We start from the raw sequence: 24,888 nt of genomic DNA, 5'->3' as shown, positions 1-24,888 counted from the left end.
GCTTCTTTGAAGAGAGTTTCTGTTAGCACAGTTACACACTCACGTTACACTGTAGAAGGAAGTAAGTTTATAAAAGACTGTTGCAGTAAGTCCCCTATATGCCAACAAGTTCTGTTCTCAGCCCATGTTTGTAAGTCCAATTTGTTAGTTAAGTCCAACAAAGTTAGCCTAGGTATCCAACTAATTCAGTCGGCTCTAAACTACTGTACTTTAATAGGTATATAACACTTTTCATACAAATAATACATAAAAAGCAAACACGAAAAATAAAGAAAATGCTTTTAATGTTGTAATACCTTGAAAATCACAGTAGACGAGTACAACAAGTGGTATAAAAGGGCTGGCATTGCGTGAACAGGCAGGAAGAGTCACTGACTTGAGGAATGAGAGGCGGTGGGAAATGGTGGAGCTGAAAGATCTTCAGCAATAGGAGATGGAGGGCAAGCTGCGATCTCACTCACACTTGATGTTGATGGTGTAGGTTCTGGGCTTGAAATAAATATATGACGTACTGTACTACTGTCCTTTATATAGTATTGTACAGCAAAGTACACAAAAACACAACCATTTGTAGAAGATGCACGCATGTGACAATGTAAACCAGACTCGTGAACTAAATTAATGTGACCGGACATGGGAACGCACGTATGTAGGGGACTTATTATACTGTCCATTCTCAATTTTTCCCAGTAGTAACAATAAAAATCCGTAGTATCAGAATCAAGGTCCTTCAGAAAAAAAAGGGTATAGATTGTTTTAAATCATCATCTGCAATTCTTGGGCTTAGAATCCTAATGGAAACAGTTTCCTTCTGAAAAAGACTCTTATTTTCAGCCCTTCTAAATGTTGAAGGCAAAATAAGTGGCCACATACATGTCCCAAATCCTTTGGCTTAGAAACATCCAAAATAATGGGCTTCCCTGGTGGTTCAAGGGTAAAGAATCTGCCTGCCAATGCAGGAGATGCAAGAGATGTGGGTTTCATCCCTGGGGCAGGAAGAATCCCTGGAGAAGGAAACTACAACCCACTCCAGTATTCTTGTCTGGAAAATTCCATGGACAGAGGAGCCTTGTTGGGCTATAGTCCTTGGGGTCGCAAAGAGTCAGACACGACTGAAAACACACACACACACATACACACACACACACGGCCATTTAATAAACCTCCAGCAGCAATGTCTTTTGCTCAGCTGTTTAGAGGGAGAGGCTGAAACTTGGAAATCGCTAGATAGAATGTGATGGGTCATTTTGACTTTTGGAAGCGAAAGGGGTGTTTTTAGGTGGGGTGGTGAAAGGCCTCTGCCTTGGCCTGGGACACTGACTGGAAATATTTTTGTAGAACACTCCAGAGTCTTCAAGCTAGATTTCCATTTTACTTGACTTTTGTTAAAAAGCAAAAATTCCTTTTTGTTGTTGTCATTAAATTGATTTGACTTGATTTCTAGAACTTTACTTTTATTCTTTATTTCTTAAAATCATTGCTCATCCAAAGGGAAAAATAATATGGCATAAGGGAAGTCCCATAGAAATCTAAAGGGACCCTCTAAATTTCATGCAAGTATTATGAAACATACTTCCTCATTCTTGAGCCATTCTGTTCAGTAAAATATCCTGCAAATACCACACTGTCTTATTTATAACTTTAGAAATGTCCACCTACCCTGGATTTAGTAGTTATAGTTGTGTGGCTTTTGATGAAATACAAAGAAAGTCATGAGCTTTTAAATATAAATATTCTTCATACATTAGGAATACATCCAAGAAACAATGGCTTTATAGTTGGGTATTAATATTAATGATGTAAGAAAATTGCAAGCAGATTCCTCTGGAGAATCCTTGACATTAGTGTTATTTAAAGCTATTCTTTGTAAACCTTTGCTCAATTACTCAGGCTCAATCACCATTACCTTCTCCAAATGACCTTCGTGAACCCCATTTGGGCATGTTTTGATTTATCTCTCCCTCCTTATCCCTCTCAGATCAACTTTATGTGCTTGCTGTAGTGTCTCTCTTGAGATTTGTGATTTATGATCTCTCCATCAAATTACTCCTCTCTTTCCTCCCCTCCCCAACCACATGCATTCCCTACAGGAACGTCTAAGGGCAAAGGGAAGGCAAAGGAGTTTAGAGTTTCCATGGGAATTTCTTTATCTTGCGAGTGTCTCCCCATCTCAGTTATTCACCTGGAGCACTTTACTTTCCCGTGTTCTGAACCCAAACTTATATATAAATCTGCCTATCTGTCCTCTCTTCATAGCGCTTCCTCTCATGCGCTTTTAAGTAATTTGATGCTTATCCTGTTCCATCACAGGCAAAGGTGCTTCTGGTTGGGATGGGACTCTTTGTCTGAAGGAGACCGTGGATTTTCTTGTTAAATCTCAGTACATAACCAGGAGAGAGCTGCAAAGGACACTCCTAGAGAGTTCTCAGATGACAACTCTTAGCTCTTCTTAAACTTCTTCTCACCCTAAGAAAATTCAAAATACCAGACAAACTTTCTCACATTATCAAAATTCTCTTCACATTATATACACGTGGCTCTCTCAGTAGCCATCAGACTTTGATTGTTGTTTGAGAATCAGATGCTGATTGTTTTGGAATGATGTGGGGAAAATAGGGTGACCTGGTAAGATTGTAAATTGAAAAATTTCAATGAACCTATTCTGTCTATGTACATGACTCTACAAAGTGCCAGAAAATGGCTCTTTTTTGCATTTAATTTTCAGAACCACTTGTTCAGTAGCAATCATGGCCCTCTCTCAGACAGTTAAAGTGATTGGCCCAAGAACATACCTGGGACTTCAGATCTTAACCAGGCTCTTTGTAACACATTTATGACTTCACTTAGATGCAATTTAACTGACTATCCTAGGTAGAGATGATGGCTAGTTTAGGGAGACGGTGGAGAGGGATGTGGGTTGAGGAAGAACTTTACTGGCAGACTATCCGAAGACCTAAAATTTCACCAAATCAAAATTAATTCTTTTGAATGAAAGACTGTCCTCTGAGGATACCACTTTCCCCAGGAAACCATACCACCTTTTCCTTCGCTCAGTCGTTGGATCAATAGTTTGAGGCAACTTGGGTGTCAGTGTTTCAGCAGATTTCACGCAGGAGTGGGAAAATCACAGCACAGTGCTGCTAACTCACCTGTCCAGTGCCTGGCCAGTGGCCCATACCTTTGGGGACTAGAGGTGGTCTCACACAGTCCTCAGTCCAGTGGCTTGTGGGATCTTAGTCATCTGACCACGGATTGAACCCACGCCCTCGGCAGTGAAAACTCTTGAGTTCTAACCACCGGACCACCAAAGAACTCCCAACAGCTTCGTTTTGACTGGAGTTGGTATTTGAACTGGAATCCATTTGGAAGCCAGACAAACACAGATGGAGAAGGGGTGGGGATTCTGCTTGAGGAAGACAAGACTGGGTGGAGGGCTGGAGCAGGGACTGTGGGGAGGCGACATTAGGTCACTGGATGATGGGGAGGCATGAAGATACAGAGGAGCTGGGAGCAGAGAGGAGTTGGGTAGCTTCCAAATGAAAAGATCATGTTGTTAATAATGCTGCCTGAGTTTGCTCCACAGATGTACATATCCAGTGCCAAATACTTCAGTGGCAAAACCCTGCTAAGGCTGAGAACTGAAAAGAAACCAAAAGCAGTCAATGCTGATTATTTTAAAAAATGTACATCTCCATAGAAGAGATTCACAGACACTTGTTCCGACAGTGACTTCTAGCTCCAAATCCATCCTGCCACAATCTACTCTTTTCTCCTTGGCTCCCCTTTCCCTGCCCTAGCATTTTCTCTGGAATGGCTCCATTCCAACAGGACTTTGAGAAATGACTCCAAAACTATGAAGTTCAGGGCAATAATTTGAATTGCCAAGACTGAAGAGAAGATCAAGACATAATCTTCCTTCAAGCTGGCCCTGACATGGTTGGAAAGAACATGCAGACATGCAAAATGATAACTGGCAACATAATCAAGGGGAGAAAAATGGATGACATGGGTGTAAATGTTAAGGCAGGACAGGGAATTAGAAGTTCATGTGAGCAAAGCTGCTGGAAAAGCTCTTGACTTGATCTGTTCCCCCAAGAAACAGACTCTGATGTGGAGATTTATATGCAGGAAATGTATTGGGAGTCCATGTCTCCTGAGAATCCTTTTCAAAGGATTTGTGGAGAGAAAGAGATGAACTGTGATGTAGTCTCAGGTTGCTCTCAAGTCAGAGCTGGGGAGCCTGGATGGCCGTTCAGAATCATCTTGAATTGGGACAATGAGGCCAGGCCTTTGCCCTTCCTGCCATCAACCAGTCGTTGAAGTGTTTCCTAGAGAGCCGGCTGCTGGGGAAATAGGAGTCTTAGCCCTGAAAGTTGGCTCTAGGTGTCCTATCACAGTGGCCACCACAGGTGTGAATTCAGCTGAGTCCTGATGTATACAGGCTGGGTTTATGTGGTGGGGGGCTCTCCTGGGGGCTGAGATGGTAAAGAATCTGCCTGAAGTGTGGGAGGCCTGGGTTCAATCCCTGGGTTGTGAATATCCTCTGCATTGGCAGGCAGATTCTTAAATGCTGGACCATCAGCAAAGCCCTTGCTTTGGTTTTGTTTTGTTTTCAAGTGAGTAGAATGTTGTGGGTCTAGTGCAGGGTGTATGTGTAGTCAAGAGAGCAGGACCTGGACTGGCTGACATTTCAATGGCTAAAGAATGGTCAAGTCTAGCTTCACCCAAAAAAGGCACAGGGACTTCCCTGCTGGCACAGTGAACAAGAATCTGCCTGCCAATGCAGGGGGCACAGGTTCAGTCCCTGGCCTGGGAAGATTCCATACGCTGTGGAGAAGTAAGCTGGTGAGCTACTGAGCCCATGCGCTGCAACTACTGAGTCTATACGCTGCGACTACTGAAGCCTGCTCGCCCAGAGCCTGTGCTCCACAACAAGAGGAGCCGCTGCAATGGGAAGCCTGTGCGCTGTAGCAGAGAGTAGCTCCTGCTTCTTCCTGCAACTAGAGAAAGCCCGTAAAAAGCAACAAAGACCCAGTGCAACCAAAAAGAAAAAGGTATGGGAGCGCAATCCCACACAAATTTACAGAATGGAATATTTGTGCAGAGTCCTAAAAATTACCATAACCCTCGAGATTCTGATTCAGTGTATCTTCTTCAAATCAGTCTAGTTATCTCTTGGGATTGGAAAACTCTAGTCTGTCTCCAGTTGATCTTCGAATCTTTGTCCAGCTGAGGTTCAAGTCCTTGTCCTGACTTCTTGCTGCTGCTGCTAAGTCACTTCAGTCGTGTCCGACGCTGTGCGACCCCATAGACGGCAGCCCACCAGGCTCCCCCGTCCCTGGGATTCTCCAGGCAAGAACACTGGAGTGGGTTGCCATTGCCTTCTCCAATGCTAAGGCATCATAAATCATAAGTAGGACTGCATTCAGCAGTTGCCCAGTCCCATGAACCACTTTTAGTGGCAACTCTCCCACTCTTCAAGAGGGAACCAAATGCAAAGTAACTGTATTTTTTTATTTCTATGAACAACAAAAGGCTTCCATAATTTCACATCTCATTGCTTTTAAGAGCACATATATTACAAATAAAGAAACTCCACAAACTTTAAAGATTAGTATTTATCAACACTTTTGTACACATACACAAATATTTTAATATAACAGTATCTGAAATGTTATTCATATAATTTTAGCACTGTCATAAGTAATACCTAAAAAGGTTCTTTTAAATTTGGTAAAAACCATATATTTTACAATCTTCTATTTACATCTGAAATATGCTTAAATGTTACAAAAACATTCACTTTGACCTTTAAAATATGTGTGCGAGGACTGGGCATTGAACATAATGTGACCGACAGCAGACTTACAGTCAGCTTTTGACTTACACATTCATTGGAATTTCATAGCAAATATTCAGCTTGGCTTGATCGACGTTACTCAAAGGAAAAAAAAAATCGTAAGAAATGTGCAAATCTGGAGGCTGGCAAAATTCTCAAGCTAGCGAGGTAAAAAACAATATGAATACCACCATAAAAACTTCAAATAAATTAAATGTTATCTTTCTCTTCCCCGAGATTAGCTGCAAATTCAGAGTTCCCTTGAAGGAGGAGTGTCCGATGCCGTGGACTTCTCAAGCTTCTCCACTGGCTGAGACAGAGACCGTGGGCAGAGAGGAAGCCGCCTTGTTAATTACTCGAGTGCAAGTTCGCTCCACTCCTCGCTTTGATGGGTCGTCCGGGTAGGTAATCTTGAGACAGGATAAAACACAATGCAACAAAACAAAACGATAATAGAGAGGTCTGTGTTAATAACTTCAAATACAAAAGTAAAACCCAGAACAGTGACTTTTAAAAGAAATTTCCCTACAAGGAATCTGCAAATTTTGAAAACGCCCATATCAAACTTCTTTGAGTTTTTAAAAAAATTAATTTATTTTAATTGGAGGCTAATTACTTTATAATATTGTAGTGGTTTATGCCCTACACTGACATGAATCAGCCATGGGTGTACATGTGTCCCCCATCCTGAACCCCCCTCTCCCACCTCCCTCCCCATCCCATCGCTCAGGGTTGTCCCAGGGCACTGGCTTTGTTTGACTGCCCTGTTTCATGCATTGAACTTGGACTGGTCATCTATTTCACATACGGTAATATACATGTTTCAATGCTATTCTCTCAAATCATCCCACCCTCGCCTTCTCCCACAGAGTCCAAAAGTCTGTTCTGTATATCTGTGTCTCTTGTGCTGTCTCGCATACAGGGTCATCATTACCATCTTTCTAAATTCCATATATATGCATTAATATACTGTATTGGTGTTTTTCTTTCTGGCTTACTTCACTCTGTATAATCTGAAGAGCTTTTTTTCCCCAGCCTACATCTCAGCCATGTTGACCAGATTTAAAGTAGTTTCCTAATTCTCTTCAACTATCAGATATGTTTTTAAATGTGAATGAATCTTATGGATGTGTTTGAGTAATTCTGGAATTTTATTTGCAAAGGTCATAATAAGTATTGTCAAAATCTGCCCCCAAAGAAAACATCCGAAGCCTCATTTAAATGTTTGCATTAATGGAAATAAGAGGAAAAAAAAATATACCTTGACCTGATTTTACTTTCGAAAAAAATGTTAATATGCCCTAACTGTACTTCCCTGTCAGATCTGTTCAACTAATGATATGCGAACACAATAACAATACCAGAAACCCCAGGCACCTCTAAAACCTTGGTGCAGAAGAGGCTTAATGAATATTTAATATTCCTGGTTTTCTTACTAACTTTGCACATTACCAGGCTTTGGCTAATACTGCTTTTCCGGGAGAGAATGGCTTCTCTGTCCCCACAGCATCCATGTACATTATACTACCAATAAGTTCTCCTTATGATCAGCGTCACAAGTTCTGTTTAAATACATTGGCAAACAATGTATCTGTAACTCAAAAAGCAACATGCCTTTGGATTGCCCCTGCTTGGCACCTTAACAGAATAGATGTGTTCCCTCCCCTGTTTTTTTTTTTTTTTTTAATATTTGCTATCCGTTACCAGCGTTGACTTCACTATGCTGTCATCCTTTTAAACGCTGAAATAGACAGCAAATCAGCATCTTATGTTTCATCCAATAGTTTTATGTATTACTTTGGCCTCCATCAAAAGAGGCTTTTATGGATTTTGGCCATTTATAAAACAGCTTGGCATCCTGGCTATCTGAAAAGGTAATTACTGCCTGCTGGTCACTTCAGCAGCTCCATGTCCACCTCTCCATTTTTACACAAGAGCGTCTACTTCATCCTGCTCCATCCCACTCCTTATATTGAAGGTTCTTTCATTAAGCAGTGGCTTTAGTATTTGCCTTTTACCTTAGACTTTTCTGGACGCTCTTGGAATGAATGGCATAATCAATTCTATTTCTGTTTTTCTATATCTGTCTATCCATTCTAACTCTGTTTCTATTGTTAACAAGTTTAATGGTAGAATTCCTCTCTTCACTGTAATTATACATGTATCTGTTTCCAGAATATGTGGAAGAGTATCGAAGTATGTAAAGGTATTCATGTGTCACAGATTAAGGCTCATTCATGCGTTATAGGATTATGCTAAAATTTGACTACCCTTCACTCTACTAGAGTGCCAACCCAAACATTAGGGTCAAATGCCTTTTTAGTAAAAATATTGAGGAAAGAAGCAAACATTTTTTGTTATAAATCTGAATTGAGACTTACACCCACTTTTAAAAACTACTTTGGACTTTAAGGACCTCATCTTTTGCTATTTCTGACATTACAACCAACTCAAGACACTTATCAATATTTGTCATAAAGATAGCTAATTTTTCTGCAGAATACGTAGTTTTGCTATGGTTAACTTAAACTTATGGTTGATAATTATCAATTAAATAGTGCCTCTTCTAGAATCTCCTCTTCAGAGTTAGAAGTGAGTATTTTTTCCTCATTTTAATCTAAGATGGAAATGTGGAATGGCCATATAATAGAGTAAGGCACTTTTAAGGAAAACTTTTTTTTGAGGATATCACGAACACTGTAGTCAATTTCCATGTATAAAACCTATGTGACAAATTGCTATAGAGGCTCAGGACCAGGAGAAAGTTTATCTTTCCTGCCAACAGATCTATTTCTTTTGCTAAATAACAAGACCTGTATAATCCATTAGTTTCTTTATGTCAGTTTCTAGGAAGCTCAGAGTCAAATTCTGCTTCTCTTATCAAAAGCTTTCTAGAAAAAAAGTTATTTTCCTTCCTCTAAATCACCTGGTCATTGTCTCTGTACTGTTTTTTTTTTTTTTTTTCTTTTTTAGCCCTTTGAGATATAATGAATCTTCGTTTTGGATACAAATGAGCTCAAATATATTTTAGAAGTTGATAGGATATATGTTTTTCTTTTAAATGATAAGATGTTAATTAGCTTTTTGACTTTAATAGGCTTTTTATTTTAATATTGACCTACCTTGAAATGGAAATAAAGTTGATTTAATTAAATAAGCATTTACAGAACACTTGTGACTATGGAGGTGTCTGGGGAAAATGAACAGGTAGACCAGAAGGCCACAAAGGACAGAGTAGACATAAGGAAAGAAAAACATACCACTTTTGCTTACAGTACTGAGGGAAATACTAGACACAGAGGAACAGAAGCTGTATAAACATGGACCGCGACAGAGCTGCCAGGAAAAAAAGAGAAAAGCATTTTTGCCCAAAGTTTCAAGGTCAGATGCAATTTACAGTTGGAAACAAGCATTTCTTTGTCATCTTTTCCAATGTACAGATCCATTGCTTGTTCTTTTTGTTTCACTCTCAGATTTATGATTTCCCCATCTGTTATGGCATCACTCCTGAGTATTTAATTCCCATCACCCCTTAACAATTCCAAACAAACACTTTCTCCACTAAAAATCCTATCCAGGGAGATTTTTTCTTTGCAACATAAGTCAAATAACTATTTCTTTCTCTAACTGCTATGGAGAAATTAAAATGTGATAGAAGGAGATGGAAAAGAAGAGAAAAAAAAAAGGGAAATTTAATTAGAATAAAAGAAGGGTATGAGACATTTCCTGTTTTGTGATAGTGTTATTTATTATTAACACTAAACACTATTTTCCATTTCAGGAAAGGAGAAGGAGCTAATACTTAATAGCTACCATGCATGAGGCACTATTGGGAGATTAACTCAAGTTCTCCCCCTCAGTTATTCTGTAAAGAACACATCTAACTCCTTGAAGGGACCATGGGTGAAGAGACACCCAGGTGGAGTGTGAGGATTGATGGATGCTGGAAGTAGGCCCAAACAAACTGAACTTGGTTTCGATTGCTTGATTCTCAATACCCCCAAAAGTAGTGTTATTGAATGTCCCCATTTTGTGCAGTCTTGTGGAACATACTGAAATCATGAATGACTGCTTGTGGGATGGAGGGGTAAGTTTATCTCAATCTGCATATCTTCTAGAGGCTCAGCCTCTGTAGAGGCAACCTTGACCATAAAAGTCCAGGACCCTAAGTTCCTGTCTTCCTGAGAATGGTACAGTGTCCCCTAGTGGCAGTACTGTGGAACTACACATCCCAGCCTGGAGGTTGTGAGGTCCTGAATCAGGGGCATTGGGTGTGGTAATAAACTCTAGCAGGAACGTCACCCAATGTTCTTGGTGTCTAATTAGGTGTCATCTATTCTGGAAAACCAACACACATCTGGTTTGGATAAATGTCTCTGAAAACTGGACAGCATCTGGGTTCTCAATCTTCTTTTCTACAGATTTTTCTCCAATCTCATCTCTCTCCTTTGAGTCAAGGGGTGATGTACATGGGGGAGAGAACAGCTCAGCAACAAGGTGTTCGTGAAAGTGCAGGGATTTCAACAGCAGGAAAAGAAAGAGACTCGTTCCTGTCTTTGTGGCATGGGGTATAAAATGGGCACTTCCTGTGCACAGATAGGGAAAGCCTCACCTGCTCATTCATGATTGCCGAGAGCTCGCTGAGCATGTCCTTGTAATGGGACCTTAGTTCCTCCTGGTACTCCAGCTGGTCCTCCTTGATGAGGCGCTCATTCACATCCAGGGCCTGGCCACACGCATCTGCAAATTGCCTTTAGGGACGGCAATAAGCGAATTAACAAGCAACCCTAGAAAGTGGCTTCCCTGGTGGCTCAACTGGTCAAGAATCTGCCTGTAATGTGGGAGATCTGGGTTTGATCCCTGGGTTGGGAAGATTCCCTGGAGAAGGGAAAGGCTACCTACTCAGTATTCTGGCCTGGAGAATTCCATGGAGTGTATAGTCCGTGAAGTCGCAGAGAGTCCGATACCACTGAGCGACTTTCACTTTCTTTCACTTTCAGAAAGTGGCAACTTAGAGACTTCCTGGTGATCCAAGGGTTAAGAATTTGTCTTGCAATGCAGAGGAGGTGGGTTTGATTCTTAGTCAGGCAAACTAAGATTCCACATATACGTGGGGCAATTAAGCCCACACGCCACAATTAGAGAGCTCCTGCACCCCAAGGAAAGATCCTACATATGCAACGAGGATCCTGCATGCCTCAACTAAAACCTGACGCAGCCAAATATATAAATATTAAAAGAAAATAAAATAAGAAAGTGGCAACTTGAAGTCAGGCTGCTGATAAACTAGGTTATGGAGAAGAGGGTCTGTCAGGTGGCTCCCTGGGGGCATTCATTCATGACGCCCTATCTGACGGAATTCAAGGAAGAACAGCTCAACAGAGAAAGTCTTACCTGAAGATTTCCTTCAAAAGCTTTACTTGGTTGTCAGGGTATTTCTTTGCATTGGTTTCTTCAAGAAAAGCCCGTGCATAGGCCATTGGTCCAGCATTAACCTATTGGGAAGAAGAGAATTGGCTAAGAATGGTAGTATCTCCTCCATGGAGTCCTCTCCATGGCTAGAAAGAGGAGCCTCTACCATGTGGCCCCACTAATTCTCTGACATCCCCTTGTATCTGTCTCATCTGCTGTCTCTAGACCAGTCAGTGAGCTACTAAAGGACGCATCTGAACTCCACACTTCATTACCATCCTTCCTAAATGTCAGTTGTGTGGCCACCATGTCATGTTTTTGCTATATTCACAAATTCGGCAAGCACTGTTATTTTCTTAATAACTCTGAAAACTAGACTCATCTCTATTTACTTTTATTAATTTAACATCTGTGAAGTCAAATGTTTGCTGGGCTAGTCACTTCTCCCCCTATAAACATTCAAACAAACACACAGCTACTAAAAAGAGACATTCCACGGTGGTCATGATCTCGGCATCGCACTGGGAACCACTGTTTTATTGTGTCTCCCTGGACAGTCTGGCCAATTCTGGTCCAGGGAGGGACTTTCTAGATTTTCTGAATGGAGGCACAATGCCAGGCCCTGGTCGTGCTCACAAGCATGCATAGGCTCTCATTAGTGAAGGGGCTGACATTCTTTAGAGCTTATGATCTTTGCTTATGACTGTGGGGCTGGGAAGAAATGAGGAGAAAGAAGGAGGAAGTCAATGCTGTATTTGAGGCATCTTCAGATGGCTTTGCTCACCAGCTACTGCCCGTGTGGTAGAGACGACGAACCGTACAGAATCCTTTCCTTAGTTTCTTCGGATCCCTCTCAACCTTCCTCTGCTCAGCCATGTGCTGAGGGAAACTGTCCCATTTGGAGTGTAACAATGGCTCTTTTGCCTTCTGGCTTTAAAGAAATTATTGAGTCAGCCATGGGGATGCAGACGAGAGGTGGGCAGGGAAAAGAAGAGCCAGGTCAGCATCAAGACCAGTGATACCGAGTTTTCCTTTGGCCTCAGCCTCCTGCATGGCTCTCTGCGGCACTGTTACTGGCCTGCCTTTATTTAAAATTTTAATACTTTGTTCAATATGGTTTTGTGAAGTTACTTTTGATTTTTAGAAATAGAGCATTAAAGTATTATTTTAGCTTGATTACTGAATTTTTTGCCGCTCCCTTAATTTTGTGCGCAAGGGAACATCGTACCCTAGTCTCAGCCCTGTCAGAGTATTTAGGCCCATGGCTTCCTCCTTGCAATTCCCCAGCGGAAACCGTGTCTGTCTGTCATGAGTGGGCTCTCCCTCTCTCTCTTCTTCCACTAACTCTTCTCTCCCCTGAGTCTTCAGGTTTGGGGAGGGTGATAGTCCCTCAGTCTTATGCCCCAGTGCCTGCCCTCTTTGGTTTTCCTAAATACTGCTTATACATTCTCAAAGAGTCTATTTAATTATATTTTCTTCAGTTCCTCACTGTGAATAGGCCATCTGCTTCCTCTTAGGACCCTGACAGATAAATACTGATGCACATTTATGAATGAACAAACATTTAAACATTTTTGTTTTTGAACAATTTCATAAGTCTGTTCATGACAGATTTAAAAAAGCCATGCTAATTCATTCATTAATTCATTTGTTAGAATTTAGAATATAGAACACAGTTTATTCAGAGAAGATGGGAAAGGAGAGTTGAAAAAAAAGAAATTTTATTTTAGCTAAAACCTAAGAAAGATTTATCTCCAGGCGTTTGGCACCACTGATGTACCTCCACAAGGAAACATTTTAAAGATTCAGATAAAGGTGTTGGATGGTATCAAAAACAGAAAAATATCTCATACTCTTTGTCAAAGAATTCCAAGGGGCATCATTTTTGTACCAGGTTCCACTGACCATGTGCGACTCAGCTCTGGGTGATGCTCACCTTCACACTGACACTGCCTTGGAGTTTGAGCTGCAGTCTGATCATGTCCACTTCTTCCATCGTGCAAAGCTGATTAAGCTCAGAAACTTTCTTGGACATCTCGTCAATCGCCACTTCAATGGGATTCAGTTCTGTGCTCGACTGGCTAACGACCTGTATCCTCTTCTTCACGTAGGGGAACAAGTGACTCGCTGCACAAAAGCAATACAAGAGCATTTCAAGGTTGAGGGCTAGTGAAAAGCCACGGGCTCCCCTGAAGGTCAGGATGACCCTGAGTCTTTGCACTCAGAGCACTCTATCCTACATGCTCTCTATGTATGTGAGCTATTTTTCTCCTCTGTGCCATGCTCTCACGCACCTCTTACTTTTCTCCCAGCTACTTTTGTGCCTGGCATGCTCTTCCCCACTTCACTAGCAACATCTCCTCATTGCCAAGGCTGGAATAGACCTTTAGAGTCCCTAAACATTGAAAAGATGATAGTTTCCACCACAACTTGTAGTTCAAATAAAAACTACAGTGAACAATAAAGAATGCTTAAATAGATGCTGAACAGCACATACTATGGGGCTTCCCCAGTGACTCAGTGGTAAAGAATCTGCCTGCAATGCAGGAGATGCAGGTTGAGTCCCTGGATTGGGAAGATCCCCTGGAGAAGGAAATGGCAACCCACTCCAATATTCTTGCCTGGGAAATCCCATGGACAGAGGAGCCTTGTGGGTCACAAGAGTCAGACATGACTTAGCAACTAAACAACAACAAGCATATTCTATAATAGCTTTGTTCTAGTTTCTTTTTTTATTACAAAGGTTCTGGTAAAGTTTACTGAAGGTGACAGTTTTCTCATAGTTTGGATGTGGCTGCTAGCCACGTACCTATTGCAAAACCCAGGATTGCTCACCTTTGAAGATGCCTTGGGTCTCATTCAGTCAGAAGCCTGTGTTCATTCCCCACAACCCGAGTCTGCCTTAAGTTCCCCTCATTTCTCATGCTGGGCTCACCTAAAATTCTTTCTTTACTTGGCTCTTTTTCCTATCAGACAGTGAGCGCCTTGAAGGCAAGAATTGTGTTTTATCTATTTGAATTCTCAGAACAGTGTCCAACACCTATAGGCACTTATTGAATGTCTGTGGAAAGGATGACCAGCTCATAGAATCGATCTAGATAGTATGGAAGGGATGGTGGACGAAAACCCTCTGCATCCGTTTCACAGATGAGAAACCTGAATTCCAGAGTGGTTTAGAATCTTGCCCCAAAGCACACAATTCTGAGAGCAGTTGACTCTGCAATAACTGAGGGCAGGTTCAGGGAGAGAGGAGAGGAATGCGCAGAGTGCCTTTCCCAAGACACCATGATCATCACCACTGGAAGATCTAAAGGGAAGCGGCAGATAAAGTGACTTTAACTCTATGACAGTTTCTGTGTTGGCTGACTTGTCAAGGGTCTCTTGTTTCCAAAGAGAAGGGACAAGCGGAAGTCTGGGCTTCCTGGCAAACATTTTCAAGTTAGCACATGTTGGGTTCTTGTCTGCAAGATTGAGGGGCTTCCCAGGTGCTGCTAGTGGTAAAGAATCTGCCTGCCAATGCAGGAGAGGTAAGAGATCTGGGTTCGATCCCTGGGTTGGGAAGATCCCCTGGCAGAGGGCATGGCAACCCACTCCAGTATTCTTGCCTGGAGAATCCCAGGGACAGAGGCGCCTCTCGGGCTTCAGTCCACAGGGCTGCCCAGAGTTGGATCTGACTGAAGTGACTTAGCACGAATGCATGCACGCTGCAAGACTGAAGTGTCTTGATTTCCCGAGTCCAGCCTAACCCAGGACCCCGCAGGGGGACATGCACTTGGGGACCGGCACTTACTTGTCAGGACGGTCCTCCGCTTGCACTGCTCCTCCACGCCACCGTGCTTCTTGCCTGACAATGTGAAGGGCGTCTCGAAGACGAAGCGGTTGATATTGTGGTGCATTTCAAAGTCCGTCTTTCGGTCCTCTATTTCCTTTTCCTCAAAGAATGGTGTGACATAGGTCACCTGGATGTAGGCGTATTTGGGGTCCAAATCCTTGGGGTTCACCTGTTTTAATACATTGTGGGTAGAGAAAGAGTGGTGGGCCTGGGTGTTCCTGGAAGAAAGGCGGGGAGCCCAGTACCCCTGCAGCTTGGCGTCCTGAGCCGTCCCTTCTTCCTTGGATGAAGATGGTCAATGACATCATCTGAGGGCTGGGTGAATGGAAACCACAGAAAGAGTAATTGGCTGGACTGTGGTCAAGCAGCCAGATGGTGACAGAGAGCAAATCGGAGCCAGCGTGCTAAATCCCTAGGGCTCTGAAATAAAAGTACTTGGCTATGACATATTTAATCTTTTATTTTCTTTCTTTTCTGTATTCAATATCTTCATCTTTGGCTTGAATCAAGCGTGTTAAGAGTGGAAATATATCTCTTTTTCTCTCTACAATTAGCCATGTACCTAGACTGGAGTCATGAGCTATGGGCTTGTAATGTGTTAGGAGGTTCCTCATTGGTTTAGAAGATTAACTGATAACCTGTCACATGATTGCAAACATTTTTCTTTTCAATTTCTTGCCTTCTCTAATCTAAGTTATTCTATGTAACTTTTAAAACTAACTCTGCTTTGGTGAGTAGGCTTGACAAATAGCATGGAAAACAGGCAAAAGGTCCTGCCCGCTCCGTGCCTCTTTTCTAATGATTTCTTGAACAGTTTTAAAACTTCTTGCAACTTTCTCCATCCATTCACCCATCCACTGCCTATCTAATTCAAGAGATTTGAGGAGGCTTGTGAATTAATTTGTAATGATACTGTAGGATGGGATATAATTATAACCATTTTTACAGATTAAAAGATGGAGACTCAGAGTGACCAACCAGCTTCTCCAGGATGGATTACCAGCTGCTAAGTGGCAGCATGGTGGAATGAAGACTCCAGTTGTTCTGACACCAAATTTGGCATTTCTTTCACCACTAGGAGCTGCCTCTACTTTCCACGTAGGAGGGCCACCATGACAGTGGTTCGAGTTCTGCCCCTCTTTATGGGGAAGGAGTTTGCACCTTTCAAGTTAAGAATGATGATCACATTTGTAACAATTTCTGCCCAGATCCAGCAATCTAATCTTACATCCAGATCTTATATCCTTCTAAAGACCATCTCAGTAAAAGAGGAAAAGGATAAAAGACCTCTTTTGTAGCCCAACAGAGGCCAATACAATAGTGCAAACCGTCTTCTCGAGCTCCATCTTGTCACATTCTTCTCTCCAACCTGTGCTTCAAAGACCTCCCATTCCTCCAACACACCTTCCCCTAAATACCCCCCATCATTGCATGTGCTGGTTTCTCAGATACCCTTTGCTTCTAGCAAATACCTTCTCCCCTCTCACCTTACAATCCCCAGCTCAAACATCATGCCCTCTGTGAAGCATCGCCCAGCCAAGAATGAGCTGTTCAGGGAGCCCCCAGCCGTGAGCTTTCCCTGTATGACTTGACGGTGTAGACCGTGTCTCCTGTGGTACTTCACTGAACTCTATTTAACTAGCTCTTTGCATACAGCCTCCTTTTCCTAGCCCTGTGTGAACTGTGGGCTCTGGAAGGAAGAGACTGTTTGCCCCAGCTCCTAGTTCTGGGCCTGGAATGCAGTAGGTATTCAATTAAGGTTGGCTAAATGAATAAAAGTGTATTAGAAAGATTCTGAGTAATCTCATTAGAGGATGTAAGTGTTTGCTTTCTGCAGCCGGGAGGAGGTTAGTTGGATGTTTGTAGCTTAGTACAATGGGATTGGCAAGTCTGGTACTGTCACTAGAGGGTAGATTTCAAAATTCTTATGACCCATGAAGACCTCCATGAGTGAATAAATAATTTCTTGCTATTTTCTCAGTCCATCATGAGGCCCAATCACTTTAACCCTTTGGTTGCTATTCAAATGCAAACAAACCATGGGAGGGATGCAGGGCCTGGTAAGTTGTTTTTAAGATTATCCAAAAGCTACTCCAATACACATGTACAAAGTTTTTAACTCTCCCCCTCCCATCACCAATCAGTCAACCAATAAAAAAACAACCAAAAGAGCTTAGGTAGTTTACTTTGCATAGTCAGGCAAAAATGTGAAACTTTAATAAATGTAGTGAAGAGAAAAGGAAATCAGTTCATTGCACTTGCACGAATATTCTCCTACCTTATTGGAGTCCTGGATTATCTTCACATTGTCTGCTCCGAATTTATCTGCATAGAGCTTGAGCAATCTTTGAGAAATCTCAGAGAGACCTGTCAGCTTAGGCTCTTTATAAATATACTCTTTGCCTTCTTCTTCTTCAAAAAATCCCTACAGAAGACATATAGTGAACCACCAATTTTACTAGAGAACTCCAATTGCAAGTCATGAGCTAAACAAAAACGATTTACTTAGATATTACAGCCAGACTTGATTGTCAGCCATGCCACAGGTTAGCTCCCTATAAAATTCACAATCAGAGAAAAATCAAGTGAAGAAAGCAAAATATCATGTTAGAATCAGTCATTGATCCAAATATTCCCCACTCAGACCAAAGAACCTCCAGAGGTACCTTCCACATATTTTTCTCTATTAGTAGAAATCACTGGTAATCCCTGCTTGTATATATATTAGGGGAAGAATGCCCTCCTGTGGTAGTTTGGTGTAGGACACAAAGACTGGAGGACTCTGGTATTTTTTTTCAGAGTGGTATCATTTTTAATCAACTCTTCTGAAAGTCTTGGAAACCAGCATAGGAAAAACTATAGGGGCACATGAAGGGATCTAAACAGGTTGATCTGCACCCCACATCCTCTGAGATGAAAAGTCATAACAGAAATTACTTGTGTTATGCTCCCAAGTACTGTTACTTTAAAATTATTTTACATTAATATTTCATGAGGGGCCCAATGCAACTCGGCTGTGTGCAATTCCGTCATTCAATTCACTTTACTGATAGATTGGTTACATTCTTGCAAAGCTAGACCTCATAAGATTGAAAGTAGTAAATTAACCATGTCATCATTTTTATGTCATAGGAGCAAGTAGGTTTTAAGCTCTGTTAATTTATTTATCTGGTTTGGGGAAGGGAAGATTCCATGGAGGATAACAGGGCAATCTTTATAATTCTTTCTCACTGAAGAGACACAGAGGCATTTTTTCCTATGGAAGACATGTGGCTTCAGATAACTGGAGAAAGTCTGCAGTTAAGAAGCTGAGTGCATTTGGAATCTTCTGACTGCAGAGTTTACCTTAAGAAAGTAACTTAAAAACAATAATTTTGTTGGCTGTATTGAGTCTTTGTTGCTGCACGGGCTTTTCTCTAGTTGCGAGGAGCTGGGGCTACTCTCTAGCTGTGATCATGGGCTTCTCACTGCGGTGGCTTCGGCTCTAGGGCATGTGGGCTTCAGTAGTTGCGGCAGGTGGGCTCAGTAGTTGTGGCTCCCTGGCTCTAAAGCTCAGGCTCAGTAGTTGTGGCACATGGGTTCAGCTGCCCCGTGGCTTGTGGGATCTTCCCAGATCAGGGATTGAATGGTGTCTCCTTCACTGGCAGGTGGATTCTTTACCACTGAACCACTAGGGAAGCCCAGGAAATAACATTTAAAGGCTGAGTGAAGATATGCAGATGACACCACCCTTATGGCAGAAAGTGAAGAGGAACTCAAAGGCCTCTTGATGAAAGTGAAAGAGGAGAGTGAAAAGGTTGACTTGAAGCTCAACATTCAGAAAACAAAGATCATGGCATCTGGTCCCATCACTTCATGGGAAATAGATGGGGAAACAGTGGAAACAGTGTCAGACTTTATTTTTTGGGGCTCCAAAATCACTGCAGATGGTGATTGCAGCCATGAAATTAAAAGACGCTTACTCCTTGGAAGGAAAGTTATGACCAACCTAGATAGCGTATTAAAAAGCAGAGACATTACTTTGCCAACCAAGGTGCGTCTAGTCAAGGCTATGGTTTTTCCCGTGGTCATGTATGGATGTGAGAGTTGGACTGTGAAGAAAGCTGATCACCGAAGAATTGATGCTTTTGAACTGTGCTGCTGGAGAAGACTCTTGAGAGTCCCTTGGACTGCAAGGAGATCCAACCAGTCCATTCTAGAGGAGATCAATCCAGGGTGTTCATTGGAAGGACTGATGCTAAAGCTGAAACTCCAATACTTTGGCCATCTCATGCGATGAGTTGACTCACTGGAAAAGACTCTGATGCTGGGAGGGATTGGGGGCGGGAGGAGACGGGGACGACAGAGAATGAGATGGATGGATGGCATCACCAACTCGATGGACATGAGTTTGAGTGAACTCCGAGAGTTGGTGATGGACAGGGAGGCCTGGCGTGCTGTGATTCATGGGGTCACAAAGAGTCGGACACGACTGAGCGACTGAACTGAACTGAACTGAAGATACTGGAAGTCATAAAATATCTCAGCTATACTTTTTTTTGCTTGTTAAAACATAAAAACATTAAAAACATACTCATTATATTAAAAAATGGGTAAAATATTCCAATGCTGTTTTTTTTTTCCCCATAGCTAATGTGAGGCAATCTAACAATACTGATTGCAATTCACATCGGTATGGTGCTTTATACTTGCAAAGCGCTTTCATTGGTGTTTGACCATCATGAAGAGAATACTTGGTATCATAAATGGTCTGTAACTAACGACAAGGAACAAGGCACATTCCCTAGCACAGTTCTTGTTAAGCAGGTAATTGCCTGTTTCCTTGCTGTTTCCCTAATCGATTCTGGGCTTTTCAAAGAAAGGAACGTGTCTTGTTCCACACTACATGCCCAACGTTTAGCACTGTGCCTGGTCTTAAGAGAGACATCCCTGCACGTTAGTTGAATGAATAAACAGATGAATGAAGCAGTTCTTAGAGAGCATACATCTTAAAAGCATGTATTTGCACCAAGTATAGCTGGAAAAGATTCCACTGCTTTTGGTACAGGTGTTATTATTGAACAGTTTCTTTGAGAAATGTTCAAGACCAATACAGCTGATTGTGAGTACCTTGACTCCAGACTGCTAAAACAGTGATGTGTGATGTTAAAAGCATGAAAAGCCTCTCCCTATCATTCTTCTAGGCTCTGTAGGGGTAGTGAGGTCTGACCCTATCCCACATGACTTCCAGCCTGCTAGGTTTTTTTCTGTTGATGCTTTATGGAGTTTTGTCTGATTCAAGGTCAGAAGTAAGTGGCTAAAATTGACAGACTGACACAAAAGAGAACTGACTTCTGAGGCCATCGACCAGAATCCCCACAGGGCAACAGCTCAAGCAACATTTACCACTTCCATTTCAATGAGAAAAATGCTTCCAAATTCTAGGAAAAGATTTTTTCATCAAGGTGTGAAAACTAGCACAAAGAAACACTTTCACTGTGAATTTCTTCCCCTAACAAATTTCTGAGTCCAGAGTCAGCAGAAAAGGAGCGGTGAGAACAGTATTTTATTGTCATTACGATGACCTTTGTGGCCTTGGTCATGACCTGTGACTTTCTTTCTTTCTTAATCCTTGGTCTAGAGGATGGGAAACAGTACAGACTTAGACTTAGGAAACCCTAAGGGCAGTGCCCAGGACATAATAGGCTACCGGTGATTGTTAGCTATGATGAGGAGAATAACAGTGATAACAGTAATAAAAGAAAACACTGTCAAAGCAATTTGAGTTCTGGCTAGCATAAGGTGAGGCTTCCCTGGTGGCTCAGCGGCAAAGAATCCGCCTGCAATGCAGGAGATGCAGGTTTGATCCCTGGATCGGTAAGATCCCTGGAAGAGGAAATGGCAACCCAGTCCAGTATTCTTGCTGGGAAAATCTCATGGACAGAGGTGCCTGGTGGGTTACAGTCTATAGGGTTGCAGAGTCAGACAATACTGAACACACACACATACACACAATATGAGGTAAATAGTTTAACTGAGTTTTGAGTGCTTAAAAATACATACTCAAGTTCTGTTGCTTGGGAATTACATTTTTCCTTATTGTAAATGGACTATTGATGCTTATTTTGATATTTTGGTAAGTGATCAGAAAGAATTATGATTAGAATTAATCAATTTATTTATAGAACATGGAGATACAAACCTATTGAGACTATTTTATAAAATGAATAGAAAAGAGCTAGTGGAGCAGAATAAATGTTAATTTGCTGTCTGCCAGGATTTGTGTAAGAACTTATGGAGCCAGATAAATGGCAGCTCTGAAAATGGCTAGGAGGTGAGCTTGCCTTTTACCCAAGGAAACCATCAAAGCAAAGCCCAGTGAGGAACAGGAGACTATCTTAAGGAAGTGTAATGCTCTGTCCATGAAATAATCGACTTATAAATAGGGATACAAGGTGAAGAAAACCTATGGGCAGTATCTCTTTTGCTCCGACGTGATGAGAAAAGTGAATTTCAAAGCATCAGGAAATGTGACCTCTGCATTTCCCTAGCTAGTCTGACTTTTTAAAGTGTCATTTTACATGGCAACAGCCCCCTGATCTGCCGTGGTTAGGAGTCAGCATGTGTCCTAGTTAAACATGGACTTTGAGTCAGTAGAGTTAACATGCACAGATTATGAAACTTCAAGGCAACAGGTTACAATAAAAATACACTTCAACAAATTTACAACAAAAATCATCGGCTCCTTCTTAGATGTTTTGGTAGGTATTTCAGAATCCTGCAATAGCTCTAGATCATTACTGGGACATCACATGTAAGTGCCCTGCTATTATATTCCACTGACTCAACACTCACAGAGGAATGCATCCAAAGAGAAATCTGGCCTTTAGAAGATGGGTCAGAAAATCACAATAGGCTGAATACTAAGAAAAGAAAAACCTCACAGATGCAGAGAAATGGTTTCACGGAGATAGGAACCCAAATAGGAACACAATTGTTAGTATACATGTGTTTCTCAGTGACTTTCATATAAGAGGGGAGCCAGAAGGGTATATCATACACTGACATGAAGGTGATGGTTGTACACAGTACAAATGCTCTTCCCTCCGACCCCCAACCCCCTTTACTATCAAGATTTTAAAATGTATCTACACCCACATAGGCATGATTGAGAATCACGGAATCACAGAATCAATCCTTTGCTGAATAGAATCAAATTCCCCCAGGCCTTTCACTCATCTCATCCCAGGGCCTTCTGATGTTTTAAGTTATGCAATGCGCATTCACTTACTTGCTTTCATGCTAAATACCAGAGCCTAAGAATTTCATTGATTACAGTGGTTGATCACTACTGGCAATTCATTACTCTTGAAATTAATACTTCAGGGACACTTGGGGGGGATGTTTCATGTGGGCAGCTCTGTGTAAAATTTCCATACTCAGTGATGCCAAGTGTTGGATTACAAAAGTCATGCTATGTAAGACTTGCGTTTTTAAAGTTCTTGCCACAAAAGAATAGTTTCCAAATTCTTTTCCAGGGTCTGGCTCAGTGCAGACATAACATTACTCTCGTCAGCCCTGTAAAGTGAAAGCACTAGTCTACAGGGGACGCTAAAATATTTACACAAAGGCCTTTGTGGAGGCAATGAGCTGATCGCATATTATATTCCCATAATCCTTGGAGCATGATTTTGAGACATCAGTTTGAATATTAAAAACTGAATTTTACAGGGACATAAGGTACTATCATGAAAAGGAAATTATGTCTGACCATGGGGATTATGCTAATGAAATAGTCAAGATTTTTTCTTAGATCTTTAGCACTTTCATTCTGCACACGTTTCAGGAATGTGCCAATCTATTTGGTTATTTCTTTATCATCAAATATGAAGTGACGTGCACTGTCTGCTGACACTGAACACAATAGTTCATGTTCTCCGTTTGGTGTCTGAGGACAGGTATCTGAATATCATTTGAACAATGATGACCGAGGAGTCATCACAATGGCTGTTTATCACAACGACCTCCACTAGTTCTCCTTTGTTCAAAGGCAGCTGGGGTTTGAGTTTGAGGAGTACCATGCTCAGGCATGTACTTGGGTCTGCAGATTTAACACGACACTTTGTTTTTTAAGCTTGCTTTGACTTTCAAATCAAAGACAACTGAGAAAACTAGCAGGATACAAAACAGTCAGGTGCACGTCAGCACACTTTACTGAGAAATCTGCAAAAAGAACAAGGTTAGGACATTTGAAAGTAGCTCTCTCCCATTCTTCCCCTTTCCCACCCAGGGTATTTAGTTAGAGGGGTTTTCAAGTATTCTTTTAGTAGGTGAGTTAAGGACCCATGACCCCAAATTTACAAATGAATGTAGAAAATACTGATATGGTATGGATAGGGGAAGGGATTTAAAGAATTACAAAAAAGTATGTACTAGTCAGAGAAGCAGAGCTATGGACAATGTGTGAATATTAAAAGAATTTGCCTTGCCAGCTGGGTTTCCCTGGTGGCTCAGAGAGTAAAGAATCTGTCTGCAATGCAGGAGACCTGGGTTCGATCCCTGGGTGGGGAAGATCCCCTGGAAAAGGGAGTGGCTACCCACTCTAGTATTCTAGCCTGGAGAATTTCATGGACAGTGGAGCCTGGTGGGCAACAGTCCATGGGGTCACAAAGAGTCAGACACAATTGAGCTATGAACACTTTCACTTCCAGTTCTTTTCAAAAATAATTATTTGAGCCACATGAAATCGCCATCTTTGTAAGTAAAAATGGTTGAATATGGGAAAGTTCATACAGTTCAAAATAACAGGGAAAATCCTGTGTCACAAATCTCTAGGTGCTGTCATGTCATTGCCTTTGGCTTGTCCTCCAATTTTTTTACATAGGTTCTTTTTTGCATCTCAGGAGACTTAACCTGATTTACTGTAGTTTACTGTTTAGTCACTTGTACTGGGAATTAATATCACTACCTTTAAGAATGCTCAGAGCACACTACTAAAGAGAGTCCTATTTCTCCACAATACTCATTTTATTTGGAAAAGGCATAGTCCTTTCAGGACCCCAGAAAATACCCACCAATGGCCATCACTACAGCTTTTGAAATTCTGCCCACTGCTTTCTTCTTAATCATCTGCAACTCTGGTGGCCTGAACTAAGCAGGCAAGCTCAACAGTTAGTCTACTATCCATGTATTTCAAACATGTGGTGCCCATGTTTCTCTGTGTGCATATGTGTGTGTATGTATTTCATACTACACCGACCTCTGTGCTGAAAGATATTAGATATGAAAAGCAAAATATACATTTTTGTAATTCAGATAACTGGAATAAACACAATTTAGTTCCAGAAATGCAGGATGACTCCAAAATGAATGGAAGTGGGATTATCTTACCTTGGTACTGAACGTTCATTTGCACAAAAAAGTTAAGGTTCAGTAAAACCATACGGAGGGAAGTGTGAGGCTTATTAGGACATGCAAATGGAGAGAGAGAGAACTTACCACAGCCTGGAACAATCAAGACCAAAAGAAGAAAAAAGTAAACATCTGCATTAAAATCTCATCGGAAAGGAGCATAATTGTTTTGTTTCCACCTGTCTAGTAACCAGCATCTTAGACGTTGGTTGGAGAAACCATCAGGTAGGCACTGTGGTCTCCGTGACCAGAGGATACTAATGGCCGTTCATTACTTTTTCTTTGGAAAGATTGTCTGAACAGTTGTTGACTCAAATCTAGGTTTGCTGAACTCACATCTTGTCTGTCACTTCTGTACTGCTCAGTTAGTTTGTGGCCATTCCTGGAAAGCCCTTGTCTTTCTCCTACAATCCCT

The 24,888-nt window shown here is 41.6% G+C and overlaps 1 protein-coding gene across 5 annotated transcripts in view; it reads right to left on the bottom strand.

The window, feature by feature from the left end:
* Positions 1-267: 267 nt before the first annotated feature.
* DOCK10 (dedicator of cytokinesis 10) overlaps positions 268-24,888 on the bottom strand; it is a 321,880-nt gene continuing 297,259 nt past the window's right edge. For 4 of the 5 annotated variants that reach the window (XM_088845240.1, XM_088845234.1, XM_088845237.1 and 1 more), the window contains exons 51-56: positions 17,362-17,508; positions 15,042-15,252; positions 13,188-13,378; positions 11,234-11,334; positions 10,452-10,590; positions 268-6,249 (exon numbers count right to left, since the gene is read on the bottom strand). In XM_088845240.1, coding sequence (XP_088701366.1) covers positions 6,133-6,249; positions 10,452-10,590; positions 11,234-11,334; positions 13,188-13,378; positions 15,042-15,252; positions 17,362-17,508 — 906 coding nt within the window. In that variant the 3' untranslated portion in view covers positions 268-6,132. Of the gene's footprint in view, positions 6,250-9,099; positions 9,176-10,451; positions 10,591-11,233; positions 11,335-13,187; positions 13,379-15,041; positions 15,253-17,361; positions 17,509-24,888 lie in introns of all 5 variants that reach the window. The other variant, XM_088845248.1, reaches the window with a different exon arrangement.

The sequence above is a fragment of the Moschus berezovskii genome, chromosome 2 (assembly GCF_049115385.1).
Source record: "Moschus berezovskii isolate FMDL1 chromosome 2, NW_MosBer_1.0, whole genome shotgun sequence".
NCBI classification, from domain to species: domain Eukaryota; kingdom Metazoa; phylum Chordata; class Mammalia; order Artiodactyla; family Moschidae; genus Moschus; species Moschus berezovskii.
The sequence above is the reverse complement of the archived record's forward strand: the minus strand, read 5'-3'. Positions and strand labels throughout refer to the sequence as shown.